Source organism: Aspergillus oryzae, chromosome 6, assembly GCF_000184455.2.
Source record: "Aspergillus oryzae RIB40 DNA, chromosome 6".
NCBI classification, from domain to species: domain Eukaryota; kingdom Fungi; phylum Ascomycota; class Eurotiomycetes; order Eurotiales; family Aspergillaceae; genus Aspergillus; species Aspergillus oryzae.
Genome location: NC_036440.1, coordinates 4,140,688 through 4,155,481, shown reverse-complemented (window position 1 = coordinate 4,155,481; position 14,794 = coordinate 4,140,688). Strand labels below are relative to the sequence as shown.

The 14,794-nt window shown below is 49.5% G+C and overlaps 6 protein-coding genes across 6 annotated transcripts; 3 read left to right on the top strand and 3 right to left on the bottom strand.

Annotated features, from left to right (window-relative positions):
- Window positions 1–296: 296 nt before the first annotated feature.
- On the top strand, window positions 297–761 carry AO090138000019 (uncharacterized protein; the record flags this gene model as incomplete). Its single annotated transcript, XM_023232726.1, has 2 exons — window positions 297–625; window positions 716–761. The coding sequence occupies 2 exons, from the start codon at window positions 297–299 to the stop codon at window positions 759–761; spliced, it is 375 nt and encodes a 124-aa protein (XP_023093221.1).
- Window positions 762–2,293: 1,532 nt separating this feature from the next.
- AO090138000021 (DUF3425 domain-containing protein) lies at window positions 2,294–3,025 on the bottom strand (the record flags this gene model as incomplete). The annotated part of the gene is made up of 1 exon (XM_001825488.3): window positions 2,294–3,025. One exon carries the CDS (start codon window positions 3,023–3,025, stop codon window positions 2,294–2,296), a length of 732 nt encoding a protein of 243 aa, XP_001825540.3.
- A 702-nt stretch (window positions 3,026–3,727) lies between these two features.
- On the bottom strand, window positions 3,728–4,867 carry AO090138000023 (uncharacterized protein; the record flags this gene model as incomplete). The annotated part of the gene is made up of 5 exons (XM_023232724.1): window positions 3,728–3,852; window positions 3,890–3,976; window positions 4,032–4,072; window positions 4,131–4,747; window positions 4,802–4,867. The coding sequence occupies 5 exons, from the start codon at window positions 4,865–4,867 to the stop codon at window positions 3,728–3,730; spliced, it is 936 nt and encodes a 311-aa protein (XP_023093222.1).
- Window positions 4,868–6,631: 1,764 nt separating this feature from the next.
- On the top strand, window positions 6,632–10,063 carry AO090138000024 (GAF domain-containing sensor histidine kinase; the record flags this gene model as incomplete). Its single annotated transcript, XM_023232723.1, has 3 exons — window positions 6,632–6,726; window positions 6,792–9,701; window positions 9,745–10,063. 3 exons carry the CDS (start codon window positions 6,632–6,634, stop codon window positions 10,061–10,063), a joined length of 3,324 nt encoding a protein of 1,107 aa, XP_023093223.1.
- A 53-nt stretch (window positions 10,064–10,116) lies between these two features.
- On the top strand, window positions 10,117–10,524 carry AO090138000025 (response regulator; the record flags this gene model as incomplete). The annotated part of the gene is made up of 1 exon (XM_023232722.1): window positions 10,117–10,524. One exon carries the CDS (start codon window positions 10,117–10,119, stop codon window positions 10,522–10,524), a length of 408 nt encoding a protein of 135 aa, XP_023093224.1.
- Window positions 10,525–13,132: 2,608 nt separating this feature from the next.
- Window positions 13,133–14,755, bottom strand: AO090138000026 (uncharacterized protein; the record flags this gene model as incomplete). Its single annotated transcript, XM_023232721.1, has 4 exons — window positions 13,133–13,285; window positions 13,464–14,223; window positions 14,441–14,646; window positions 14,711–14,755. The coding sequence occupies 4 exons, from the start codon at window positions 14,753–14,755 to the stop codon at window positions 13,133–13,135; spliced, it is 1,164 nt and encodes a 387-aa protein (XP_023093225.1).
- Window positions 14,756–14,794: the final 39 nt, after the last annotated feature.

Below are 14,794 nucleotides of genomic sequence, written 5' to 3'. Positions count from 1 at the left end.
GTGGAGATTACGAGTTGCATCTGGGCCCACACTGGCTTTGTCGCAAGTTTAGATCTCTAGCACTTCCAAACCTTGCACTGAACGGCTGGGATCACAACTTTTGCTTGCCTGCAGAACCAAAAGCAATGTTCCAGGCTCAGTGGGCTTGAAAGGTAGCCCGCCAAATTGAATATAAAAGGCCAGGAAGTTCTCTTGTCACCCCTGGGAATCATTCCTCAACCCATTCCTTTCTAACGATAGTATCTACATCAAAAGGCCTTTCTTAGCGCTCCTGACGCCTACTATTCCTAGTCAATATGCGTGTTTCCATTACCCTGTTGATCTCAACCTTCGTGATTTCTGCTTACGCAGCTGGTACTCCTCCTCCTCCCTTCGTTAATGCGAGACCGCTTTCCCCTCCCAGAGACATTTGTCGCTGCGACGACGGATCCAACCGATACGACCAAGTTGCCGGGGAGTGGACTCAAATGTGTTGTATGCAGCAGCATGGGTCCCTAATGACAAAATCGGGGGTTCAAGTGTGTCAACATTTCAAGGACAAGAAGGCTTTGGGTGATTTTAAGACTTGCTGCCAGTCAGCGGCTCAGACCAACACGGAATACCGAGATTTTGAGGCGCTTTGCCAGTGAGAGGAGCCAGACTATCCAACCAGAAAACAGAGGTGTGAAAGCCTATATTGATTGTTACTCGTACATGATACTGATATTATACTTAGAGCCACTACGGCCTATTGGCCTGGACAGGGTGATGATGTCTGTTAAGTTATTCTGGAGAGGTTAGCTTGTGTTACGGGGTCAATGCTATAGGATATATGTTCATGATTGAGCTGTGTTGAGATACTGAATATCTACCATGGATATGCTACATTTATCCTCATGTTCAGTAGTCCTACTTTTTGCAACCGTATGACTTACGTTGTATAAGTAAGGCGAACGCCAAGGTTTGGCTGATGTTATATACCCCATAACTCCGACCTATAGGTGTTGTCCTGACCACCAGTGAGAATACTACGGTAGGTTACACACAACAGTAATTGGCCGTTGCCCCGTGTCCAGTAGGAGAGGTTTCTTTGATCTTAATCAGCCTACTCTTGTCGTTTCTTTGTAGTCATAGTCTTGGCTTTGCGTGGCGCAGGGACTGTTGCCTTATTAGTCCCAGTGCCCACCACGGGCAACCTGTTCTTTATTCGATTCTTACCGCGGTTCTCGTCCGAAGTGACAAAGACTCCATAGTAATCGCTGACGTTTGACATGGTGGCTATGACAGACCGGCACCTCACACTCTTCCTAATCACTTTTCTCATTTCACCCGCCCATGTTTTGGGCGTACGAGAGGATAGTCTGTTGACTACCGCCACATATGACCTTCTGAGCAATGTAACCGCAGAATCACATGAGGCTGGGACTCTGCCGGCTGTGGCGCCTTTGGTTCGGAGATCACCTCAGGGCGACAGCATCCAGTGCGGCACTGGCTTCGGTTATTGTGCAAGTATGTGAAAGTGCATCTGCTCATGTTACGTGCCAAAACTCGACATTTGTTTCTTCATGCTTACTACTGTGTATAGATCTCGGAGGCTGCTGTCCGACCGGCACTCTCTGTTGTCAATATGGTTTCTGCCTGCGACCAGGTTACACATGTTGCCCCAACCAGCCTTGCGCACCGGGCTCGGTATGCTGTGCTGGAGGGTGCTATCCTCAAGGCGGCGATTGCTGTGACAACAGTAGCTACTGTGGTCCTGGAAGCCACTGTGGAAAGAACTGGTGGCAGGTAACCCAATGCTACCGGGATCTCACCATAGAAGAAGCGAGGAATATTACGAAGAATCTCGAGGATAAGATCCTTGGGGGCAGTGTCCGGGGACGGCCATCGTGGCAAGGCGGCTCTCTGGGCATTATTTGTGCCATTCTACTCCCGCTGTATCTACTACCATAGAGGTAGCTATACTGGTTGCTTCCGTTACGCTCTAGAGCTTGCGTTACAGCTAAACATGACGGCTCAACGGCGATGGATGGATGGAGGCCCAAGTCTGGAAGCAAATTTCTTCATCAATTAACGAGATTACGACGTATGTCTGGAAGTGGAAATACAAACGGAAGTTGTCAGAAATCTGGATAAGAAATCGAGACCGATGGTATATGAAAGATAACCGAACCCTGCAGAAACCCAAAACTCAAGTAATTCCGTAGAAAGATGCGAGACCATTTCTACCTTGTCTCAAGTAGATTATTTTGCATCGATGTCTCTATTAATAAATCTCGAGAAGCGATCCTTGCAACGTTGCTCAACATTGATTCTACCTCTGGGACCACCACCAGAGACTATTTTGATAGATAGTGTCATCCTCGTTTCCAACAAGGAAACCCCACTTTCTCAAGAACCAGGGAGAGACCTCCCAGCTGCGCGCATCCCAAGGGGCCCCATTTCCACGGCCATGTAGAGAAGTCGCCGTCGAGCCCCAACAGCGCATGCTATCGTGCGCCAGATCAAAACACAGCTCATCCTCGCTGAACTCTGGGGTCCCGGATGAAATCGCTGCCAATGCTTTGGCACGAAAAGAGGGAAATGGTACAATGTCAAGATAGGGATGGTGGGGGATCATCAGTTGCTCTGGGGTGGGCTGGAGATCTGCAGCCAATGTTTGGTAAGAAATAGGTTGGTACCGGCGAACATCTCTTGAACAAAAGGGCGATTCGGAATTATCATCAATGAAATCGCCGAGAGATAACCCTAGCTGCTTGGCATTTTCGAGAAAGGCAGAAGTACTTGAGAAGCAAGTTAGTCTGATGCTCCTTAGATCGCGGCATTCGGGTTCGATCTGCAACAGCCTTCCTGCCGTATCAATGCCTACGGCTTCGATGCTCCACCGAGGAGGTCCTTTCATTTGCGATAGACGACGAACCCCGGAGTACAAAGCCAACCCGATGTTAAAAGGCATTTTAATGTTGGGTATAACCACCTCGAGCCAGCAGCAGAAACAAGTTTGATTTGCTATGTCAAGCAAACGGTCGTCAAGGGCCCCGCCCATCGAAATAATGCCATATTTCAGGATGGCAGCAATCCCGAGTTGTTCTGCATCGAGAATTTTCGCAACATTCTCTAGATCAGAAACGCTGGCAAAATACCTTAGGAGCTCGCAATACACAAGATGTGGCTTAACTCTCCGATGATCATGTACACAACACGGCGAGCTGGATAATGTGAGCTTCGGGTGTGCATCAGGCGATCTGATTCTATATTCTCACATTGCAGGATGGTTGCTAACGCAACCGAGAGGATCAGGAAGTGCTGACGGCAGTAGATTGAGCTGAGTCTCGTTTTGTTTTACGACTTCGAGGGCTGCTGCTTGTTGCGCCTTCTGCCGCTGACCTTGATGTCGTCTGTTAGTTGTCTAGTAGCCGCATGTAACGGATACTTACGACTGCGCCGCTTAGCCCGTGCATTTTGCTCTCTTCTGCGCTCCCGCATCCATGGATATGGATACTTTGCATCATCCGACATTATAGCGTTGGTCTAACAGTGTCGAGATCTTACAATGAGGTCGAAAGACGAGAGACGAGGTCACGCGTCTCCCGGGAATAAGCCGGAGGTAATCGGCGCTAAGCATGGATGCCTTACTAACAAGGTTTGCCATCTCTCTCCTTGCGCAGTTTATCTACTATCTACCAAAGTGTTCATTAAAACCGAATTATAAGGTCAACTAATTAAATACTGCTTAAACGACAACCCGTCACAAGTAAGACCGGACCTGTTCCTCATTCCATTGCCAGAATTTCTCAGACAACTCCGGATCATAGAGGTCTTTGCGACCTGCCACCACCCTTCCCGGAGGGACAACTACACGACACGTTAAACCTATCATATGGAAATCATGTTGGGGCTTGGGACTTACTCCAATTTCCCGAATTAACAGGATCGATATCAGGCTGGAGACCAGCAAACAGCTCGGTATACGCACCCACCTCCGGTCGCTGTCCGACTAGTTTCTATAGGAGCATTAGCAGTGCTATCGCTGGCGAGTGGGCAAAACTTACCACGGCAGCGACTTGCCAACAAGGCATTGTTCTCTGCAGGTCTGTCATTGAGGTACCCGGATCAAGCGTCTATTCTGAATCAGCAAGGCTTCATAGAACGATATTCTTTTCAGAGGACCCACGATGCTTGCGACACCGTCCTTCTTGGAGCGCCGCGCAAACTCCACGGCGAGTAGAACATTGGCAGCTTTGCTTCTCCCATATTTTGTCCAAGCTCCCTCGTCCTTGTGGTAGTCCATATTCGAAAAATCAATCGCCGGGGTGGGGGCCATCCTGACCGCCGAAGAGGATAACCATACTACGCGGACTGAGTTCGGGGGAGAGTCTGCTGCAGCTTTGGCCAGAGCTGGATAGAGCAGCTTGGTAAAGAGAAATGGCCCGATGACATTCGTGCCGAGCTGAAGCTCATAGCCCTGAGCGGTTGTGGATCCCTGGGGAGGAATCATCACGCCGGCATTATTCCAGAGCACGTGGAGCTTGGATTCCTTTGTCAGGAATTCCTCGGCTGACTTTTTGATTGTCGATAAGTCACCGAGATCGAGATGTAAATAGACCAGTTGTCCTTTAGATTCGGGGTGGCGTCTTGTGATGTCGTCGATTACACTTTGCGCTCTGGATGCATTGCGGGCCGCAAGATATACTTTACCACCATGTTGATAGAGGATGGTTGCTAGGTGCAGGCCATATCCGGATGTCGCACCGGTCACAACGAAGGTCTAATTTAGAGTCATGTCAGTATAAGACGTAAATCCAAACCGTCCTTAGCATACCATTCCACTTTGGTTACTGAGATTGGCCTCAGTCAAGGGAGGCTCTGCCGATGAAAACAAGCCCATTATTGCTTTAGAGAAAGATGAAGAATCAGTAAATCTTGGGTCTACTGAGCTCCCCCACCGAGCAAGACCGGGAGATGGGGACCTTAATATACCTCAAGACTGCAATTCATTGACGTCCATCCCACACATTCTCGTCGATGCCAAGTAGGGTACGGATGTCAGCATAAAAGTTCAGGCTCTTCGATTGGACGAACTTGGTGGGGCCATGGTCAGCATTTAAGTTTAAACATCTTATTCCGGAAATTTCACTGAAGATCATTGGCTTTAGTTCACCCCCAGTGCATCCGATGCAAAATTAGCCTTCGATTTATGTAGACACGCTCTTTGCAACCAGTAAGTACTATAGCAGCCTAAACTTAGTTTCCGTCTGCAGTTAGAGGAGATACGAGGACGACTCCGAAGAAGCCTTACTACCCGCGAGCGAGTTGTGTTCAAATAATGCTTAGTTTAACTTTGGGGAAGAATGTATCTAGCGCAGCAATACGACTGAAAGACTAGGGTTTTCTCCCGCATCGGAAATTGCATCGAGGCTTTTGCCAAAAGCTCGTGTAAGTAGTGCTACCGACTACTGTTGTTGTGCATTGCCATGCAGCTAGCGACTGTATGTACGCTAGTGGTTTATTGGCAAACTCGACGGACTCTATTCCTGTCCAAGACAAGAGAGAAGATATAAATAGATATAAAAAAGAGTCGAATTCAGAGAGACGGGGCATTATTAGCAACAGATATCAGCAAGATACCAGACAGTCCCGCCGAGCCTGAGAAACCGTAACTTGGCTCGTCTCCGGTAGATTAGCTCTTTCGACCTTAAGACACGACACCATACAACACCTCGATCATGTTATTGGATTTGAGGAATGCTGTACTACAATCAATTGACTCATGTATCTGTAGCTGACTCCCCGACTCATGGCCTCATAGCAGAGATGTCGTGTGACATGGACTGGCCAGAAATGTCTTGTGAATCTGCTTCCGTCTGTTTAAAATATATAGTTCGCTATCGGTATTGTTAACGAATGGACACAGTGGGCAACAGGCTACCATTGAAGGTATGGTCCGACTGTGGTCCGCGAAGAAATTGGATGTGAGACATGCAAGCGTCAGGAGATGGAAAGCGGGTGTCGATTGTCAGCTGATGATGCCGTGCCCTCCACTTGCACACCCGATGAAGCTTCTAGTCTTTCAGTCCTTCCAATAGAAGAGGCAATCCATGCGTCCAGAACAGAAGGCGGTGAGTCTCACGGGCGCGCCGGGAGAATGACGTCAGCGGGTAAAGGAAGCCTGGCAGATCGGAATCTCCACTCAATATCGGAGAGCGCAGATGTCGACGTATGTTGATGTCCCCATACCAGAAATCCCGGTTTGCTTCTATACGTCATCGAGGACTCGCATCATCAGGAGGGTCTAGAAGATGTGTGGCTTCAATCAGACGCGATATAAAATTCCGCTATTTGGCCCGCAACATGGCCTACGCGCCGAGCAGCTGTTTGGCAACATAACATGAATCACGAACCTCCGCACGAATCTCCACCACACGATCCTGATTCTACCCCAAGATACTGTTAAGAGGCAGATATTATCATCGTTTGCTTCTGCTGGGTAAACAATAGGGGATGGAACATCCCCCTTCAAGAGCATCTGCCACAAAACAGAAAGCTAAAAACGGTTGTTAGCACAATTTCATCAACGTCGAACGTGATTTTACGCGATTTTACACACTCTTCACTGGGTAGATTAGAGTACACTTACCCATACCGAACAAATATGCATTCCCGTGAAAGTTCAGGGGGAGGCTGGGAAGGGGGCCCTCGCAAGTACGCCTACAATCGCGAGGGAGCCCGGGAACGAGAGATGCACCTGTAACTAAACCCTCCGTTCCATTGCAATCATCGCGTGAACTACCTCTAACGATTCAATTATATAGCTATCTTCCATACTGGGGGTTTTCGGATTCCGAGAAACATGCCCAGCAATCGATTGGAACCCATCCGAATGTGTCACGCGACAATGTCTTGACAGTCTTTGCGCAACTTGCTGCACTACGAATGGGCGCTCAAAGAGCCCTAATATCGCTTTTTGATAAGACCATGCAACATGTCGTAGCCGAATCAACCCCGGGACTAAGCTTGCGCGGTACCGAGGGGTGTGAGCAAACAGAAGCCTTATGGCTGGGCGTTCGTCGCCTCCCGCGCCAAAAGATCACAATGTGCTACCATGCAGTAAGATCATTCGTGGAGGACGAACAGGACATTTTTGTGGCGGCAGACCTGGCTGAAGACGAGCGATTCAAACACCACCCATCGGTAACTGGCTATCCGCATAACAGATTTTACGTGTCTGTGCCAATCCGGTCACCGGATGCATATGTCATTGGGACGGTGGCAGTCCTCGATGACCGGCCAAGAGATGGAGTCAGTGATGAACAAGTACGCTTCTTGAAAGAACTCTCGGCGACGGTCATGGATCACTTACTGTCGCAACGAGCGATGCGAGAGGAGTATCGTGAGGAGAAGATGGTTCGGGCCTTAGGATTGTTCGTCAGAGGAAAGTCAGATCTGGCCGAGTGGTTCAGCAGTCGAAATACATCGGACAAGAAGTACGGGTCGAAGATGGCGCATGTGAACAGGAGATTGGAGCAATTACAAGTCTCTGGATCGAGCCCCGATGAGGATGAAAAGCAGGAATGCGTGAATGGGGACGGGGAAGCACCAAGAGGCAAAGCCAGAGAACAGAAGAAGCACAGACATAAATCCCCTGTTCGGAAATTTGAAAACCACCAGGAAGCGGAGAGTGGGGATGAAGACGAGGCAGATAACAAAAAGAGCAAAAGGCAGCGGCCCCGGCTTTCCCCAACTACCAGCCAACTTCAAGAAACACTTACCCCGTCCAGTGTCCGATCGGTCGTCAACCGCGCCGCTTCTTTGATCTATCAGGCACTGGATGTCGAAGGGACAATGTTCATCGATGCAAGCGTGTATGCTCGGCGACAAACCGTGGGTTCTACCGAGACTACCCATGACACCCCAGGAGCATACAACGTGGAAAATAAAACAGACGAGGACCAGATCCCTTCTGCCTCATACCCAGAGTCTGGGTTCTCAGGGTCTTCCGACGACGAGAAAGAGGCCAGAAGTCTGGTCCTTGGTCACTTCACCTCCTCTACATCTGACCAAGCCGAGAACCTGAAGGATAGTCATTATGTATCTCTCTCTGGTGCTTTTGTGAGTCATCTCATTGATCGGTACCCTAAGGGGAAGATCTTTCATATCGAAGAGGATGGCTCCATCGCATTAAGTTATGAGGGATTGGCGAATGACATGGATTATTCAGAAAGTGGTGGACGTGGCGCACAGACTACGGATGCCCATAAGAAAGATGTACAGCAGGAAACTATGGACCTCAAGCAACTTATGAAGGTTCTACCGGACGCGAGATGCATTGCCATATATCCTGTCTGGGATTTTCAGCGAAGTCGTTGGTTTACAATTAATCTAGTCTGGACTGACGATCCGGGCAGAGTGTTGTCGGAGCCAAAGGATCTAACATACATGGCGGCATTCAGTAACACGGTCATGGCCGAGGTGTCGCGTTTAGACCTGGAGGCAGCCGACCGAGCCAAGGGCGATTTCATTTCTTCTATATCTCATGAATTGCGGTCGCCTTTGCATGGCTTACTCGGGACTGTGGAGCTGCTCCAAGATATGGTGAACTCCTACGCGCAACGGTCGTTGATCGAGACCATATACAGTTGCGGGCGGACCCTGTTAGATACGTTAAATCATCTTCTTGATTATGCTAAGATTAATACCCTCACCCGACCACGGCCGTCAGACGTGGCTGGTAAACAAGGAGAAACGGACGTGTCCAAACCCCAATCAGCGGTGCCTGGCTTTCTTCAGGATGAAGACCTGGGCGTGTTGGTACAGGAGGTGGTCGAGGGCCTTCTTGCCGGAGCGGAATATCAGCGTCGCGGGCCAAATGACAATAATGAGGTCGCTTTGAAAAACGATACCAATAATCCAGAGTCTCGACTCATGACTATTGTGGATATCGAGTGGCAGGATAGTTGGCAATTCAGTGTTTACGCCGGCGCTTGGCGCAGAGTGGTCATGAATCTATTTGGCAACGCTCTCAAGTACACGCGCACAGGGTACATTCGACTATTGATGAAGAAAGACACGCTAATTATAGACGGCAAGGACCCTAGACCGGCAGTTCACATTACGATCAGTGACTCTGGGCGTGGCATGTCTAAAGACTTTCTTCAGAATCATTTGTACAGTGCCTTTCTCCAAGAGGACACTACATCTCCTGGTCTAGGGGTAGGCCTTCATCTAGTCCATCAAATTGTGAGGTCCTTGAATGGACAGATCAAATTCACAAGTGAAGTCGATCGGGGGACAAGTGTAGATGTTGTTCTCCCTGTCACGCCTCCAGAACGGTCGACCTCTATCCAGTCCTCCGACTATCCCCGCTTGAGAGATAAGCTGAACGGCATGACGGTCTCACTATTCACAAGGAGCTCTCAAAAGGGTGACCTGGGGTTCGACTCGCAAAAGTTCGAAGATGTCCTGTCGAGCCTCGGACATATGGTGTCGGGATGGTTTGGATTACGCGTATTAAACCAGAAAGAACTTGACCATGAACGGCCAGATTTTGCTATTATCACTGAGCATGAGTACTACAAGTACTATCAACTAGGCTCCAATGAGCCGGCGCCAGATAGCTCGGAAATCAAACCCTCGCTTCCATTGATTGTCCTGAGTGCGCGGACAAGTAGCTGGAAAGCATTGGGAGAGAGCGCGGATGAATCGGTTATCTTTCTTACCCAGCCGTGAGTATTCCCTACCACAATGCTGGGATCCTTTACTGACCAGTTCACCCAGTGTGAGTCCCAAGACTCTCTCAACAGCATTCGAGCATTGTCTGGGATTGTCAGGTCCTTCTCAGGACTCAACGCCTCAAAGGCACCACTCCCCTGCCATGCCTGTCAGGGAGAGCTCCCAGAGATCTAACAGAGCACCGGAGATCAAAGACAATAACAGTAACTCTGCAGATGTAGAGAAGACTGATGTTGACGGTGACGCTAGCGACGACAAGCAAGGACCGTCCGACGACGAAAGAGAAGCCCAGGCTAAGTCGCTGTCAGGCAACATTCTTCTCGTGGAGGATAACCAAGTCAATCTTAAGGTTTGACACCTGAGCCTGTCTGAGTGACCTGTTCTAACGGTCGTACTTAGATTATTGAGATGTGTGTCAAGAGCGCTGGGTTTAAATACCAGACTGCAGTCAACGGCCAGGACGCCTTGGAGAAGTTTAAGAACGATCGATATGACGCTGTAGTAATGGGTTGGTCGCGGCCCTTCTCTCTAATTATGGCAAAGCGAGATAAGGCTAACTTAGTGGTAGATATCTCTATGCCGGTAATGGACGGTCTGACAGCTACGCGGGAAATGAGACATTTCGAACGCAAGAAGAAGTTACCACCTGCCACTATAATTATACTCACTGCTGTTTTGTCAGCCTCGATGCAGCACGAAACCATGATGAGTGGGGCCAATATGTTTCTCACAAAGCCTACGCCGCTGAAGCAATTGAAAGAAACACTGCGAAAGCTATCTGAAGGGAAGGATGTGTCTGATGATATGCGATCATGATGTGATGATGAATGTTTGAATATAGAAATAGCGATCAATACTTATAGAACGGGCAAAGGGTACCTCGCCTAATTAGCCTATTATATACAACTCTAGAGTTCATGCTCTCCATACTGGATCTCATGGAATGTGCATAGTCAGCTGTAATCGCTGTTTAAACTCCTATTCCTTTGGGCGCATCAGAGGTATGCGCGTAAAACCTAGGACTGTGTACGAGGAATATATGAACATCTTGGGGTGTGGTCAGCAATGACGCCTGCTTCATCATGAGCGGTGCCTTCATACGTAGCGTCTAGAACTATAGTACATATTATAAAAGAAATTATTATTTGATGTGGATATCCCAAACTTCAACAAATCGGTATTTTCATTCTAAACGTGGAGATCTATTCTAAGTTCAAAGAGAGGCATCATAAGGTCAATGTCCGTCGTCGCCGTGAAGCTGCAAGGCCTGCCTTGCCGTCTAAAATCCGCCGTGTCTTCTCTGATGAAGACCGGCTAGTCCGTACCCAAATGAGGCATCCATAGCTCTTCTTCTTAACCCAGGGTGACCGTAATGCCAGCACTAGCAGAACAACTGTTAGTGTCGGTGTCATCGGGCTGCTGATACGAAGCGGCGCAGTCGGTATCTCCCGCGGAGCAGGATGCAGACGAACAGCTCGAATCACTCGGGGTGGCCGAGAAGCCAGCGGTGATAAATTCCGAGTCAGAGTCCAGGTTGATAGACGAGAGATCCCAGTAAACGGTGTCGCCATCCGCGGTGTACTCGAATTGCAAGACGCTGGTTTCACTGTCTGTGGTTGCCATCTTGATGGAGATACCGCCGGTGGACTCGGTCTTCCAAGCCTCGGAATAGCTGCCGCCAGAGGAAATGGTCTGCGTGTCGCTGGAGGTGTCGGAGGTGGACCACAGGTATACGGTGCTGCCGAGGTTGTTCACAATCTGGACATTGCCACTTCCGCTGGCACTGGCACTGGCGCTGGCACTGGCGCTGGCGCTGGCACTGGCGCTGGCACTGGCACTGGCACTGGAGCTAGAGCTGGCGGCGATGGAAGTGGTGGTCGGAGCAACGCTGACAGGACTACCTCTGGGGTAGTGATGAGGGAGGGCAGAAGCAGTCATCGCACAAACTGCGGAAAGAAGGATCTTAGAGAGCATCATTCTGCTGGTAGTGAATGGGAATTGACAAGGGCTGTCGTAGAAATAAGGAGGGAAGGCAAATTCGGCTCTAAGGAGGGGCCGGGAAGGGTGGATATAGAAATGAAAGTCGGAGGGTCAACCTCAACGATAATCTAAGTCAAAGGAATGACTGAAAAGAACTGAAAGGACTGTGTGTGCAGTTTGAAAGTGCAAATGCAAGAGGCTGCAGGTCGGGGGAGTATAGCGCTATATATGCCCCATGGTGGAGCCGGAGAAGATGGCGAACATTGGCCAAACACCCTAATCAGTGTGGGAAACTCCTCCGTACGATGTATGGCTCAGTCGTGTGTCATGTCAGAATTCGGATACGCATTTCCACGCGAACTGTGGAGCGCAGAGTCTCGAACGTCCAGGGCAAGAGTTCCATTGGCCCAGGCACCCTAGGGCTTCGATGCTTAGGCAGAAGCTTCCACCAATACTGGAATTGTCCCTGGACCTGAAGACCAATCTAGAAACCCATCAAGATCAACAGGGCGGGTCGCCCACATGGTTCTGGACCGACTGGTCGGTGCCTGACGCGTTAAGAGTGGAGCCGGCGCTTCGACACAGCCCACAAATAGCTCTGGATACGTAATCCCGGCTGTGGCTGTCTGACGACGCTTCGCCCCAGAACTCCCAATCGATTCCGGTATTTGGTACTGCGTAACTGGGCTGGACTCGTCGTTTTGTATGCGTCGGATTTCCAACGAACGGCATCTGGTGTGGCGTTCGAGAAAATAAGGGTTTAACACACGCTACAGCCCTAAAGTCACGCAATTTTCCCCCACGTCGATTTTACGTTCTCTTTTAGCTGGAAATCCGTTTTCAGTCATGATCGCCCATCTGGACTAATTTTCCTACCCTTAGATTATGTGTTCTAATGTGCCTTTCGAATCCAGGATTTGTAAAATAGGATTGGGACACCGGTTGTGGCGAATTATACGAGAAAAAAAGTCGTCTCTGCGACCGTCTTCAAACCTACCCACCGAGTCCTAATCGCTTTCTCATACTTAATTACTTTAGAAAGCTAGTATTTACGGATCTAATGCTATGCCCCCGCTTTTCCAAATGCCAATCCATCAAACACGTAAATACGCGGCGCTTTTTGCCAGGCTTCGAAGCGCACACCGATCGCAAATTTTTCGGACCCAGTCCGTACTAATACTTCGAGTTTTGCCATTCCGACATCACTCGCGAAATCCATTAGAACGCAATAATATACACATGCTTCGGGTGGAGAACGGCAAAGGTCCTGTATATGACCTGTGCTAGAGAACCGACATACTACCCATAGGGCACTGACAGTCGAAAAATCGATGAGGGGAGTAGTTCTTGACATTCTCAGGGGTAGCATCCGGCTTGATAATCGATATCATTGTTTCTTTGCGAACTTAGAAGGATGTTCTAACCCAGTCGAAGACTTCTTCATTCAATAGGACCGTGCCACCGACATATCCAACACGAGAGACTCCGTCGGAAAGCCGTATCGGATTTCGGCGGATTTCGCGCACGGTGGTATCGTCAAAGGCCACATAGGTAAGATTCCTGGCATAGCCTTTTCGTAAAAGATAAACGATGAAGTCTAGAAAGATAGATTCCGTAGCTGGATCCTCGTGGACTAGGTCAATCTGGGCTACACGTAAACGGGGCAATAACAGTGCGATTTGCATGAATTCCTGGTGCGGAAACCGAGTCAGTGACAACCCAAAATAGCATCTACTTGAGCAGAGACGCACTTGATTCAGACTCGCTTGACTCACGCGAAGTTCTTCGATATCTGGCAACGCCCCTACCAAATACTTGATATCTGGCACGTCCAGCACATACTTCGACCCATCCAAAAACGGACTCAGGCCCAGCACCTTCAGAGTGGAAGAATGGTGCCTTCTGAGAGCATCCACGAGAACGCGGATTGGCTCCATCGGTCGTAGTGTGTCAGATGGGACGAGGTGAAATGCCTCCAAGCCACTGAAAGACGAAATGAATTCTTGAATGCCCTTGATACCTAGGTTCACCCTCAACCTAAGCGGACGCAAGTCAGCTTCAACAGACGCATCCCAGAACTCCGTTAGATCCTGCACCAGGAGGCTCGGTCCTAGCTCTAGCGTCAGTTCTCTCAGTTCGGTTGGTGGAATTGCTGCCCACATGCTCTTCGCGGGGATTCCTATGTCGGAAAACCCACGAATGTCCAAAGAGCGCAATCGAAATGGAGCAGGTTTATGCCAGTCCTCCACGAGACTGCTAATGCTGAGCTCGGCACGGTCATCGGCCCATATAGAAAGGCGCTCTAGTTGTGTAGCATGCTTCAGAGCCACACCTAAGGATTGTAAAACCACGACGGTATCGACTTGGGTGAGGTGCATCACCCTTAGCTTGACTGTTGTGTGGAGGTGCAAGGTTGGGCGAAAGAACGGCTTCGGGGTGCAGTCCGTACCCATACGAATTCGTAAGCACCGCAGCCTCTGTTGCAGCAATACGGTCGTCAGCAAGACCTGTGTCAGTGAAACTTGCATGTCCCAGCTGAAAGGTAGGTTAGCTTAGCCCCCTTCAGATGAACGCCATGGATACCATTGAGCAACCCCAATGGGATAGGGGAAAGGATGGATAGTACATGAACTCCTCTAAATTCGGCATCCTTTGAATGCAATTGCGGATGATGTTGCTGAACATGCGAGCTGCTGGGGAAAGAATCTGGTGCTCGCCAAGCTCGGAGTCAATCGCAGCATAAGCCTCGTACCATGATCCTGACACGACCACGCGCCTTGTATATACGAGTTTGTTGAAGTGGAGATTTCCGAGGATATCCAGTTGCGACAACAGCTGATCATCCGGCTTGATGCGCCCGGGGCTATGGAAGTGTACTGTCTGATACAGGTACGGTGTTGCCAAATCGTTCAACTCATGCGACACGCGGGCCAACTTGGCGAGATCGCTAGCGGTCAGCTGGCAACGAATGTTAGGTCTTCACGAGGCATTAGGTGGGATAGAAAGAAGAGGATGAGCCCACATGCTGGCGTATTTGCGCCATGAAAAGTCGGATGATGTCTGCCATCATTACCGGATAGACACAAGTACGCATGAGGTGGTGTTT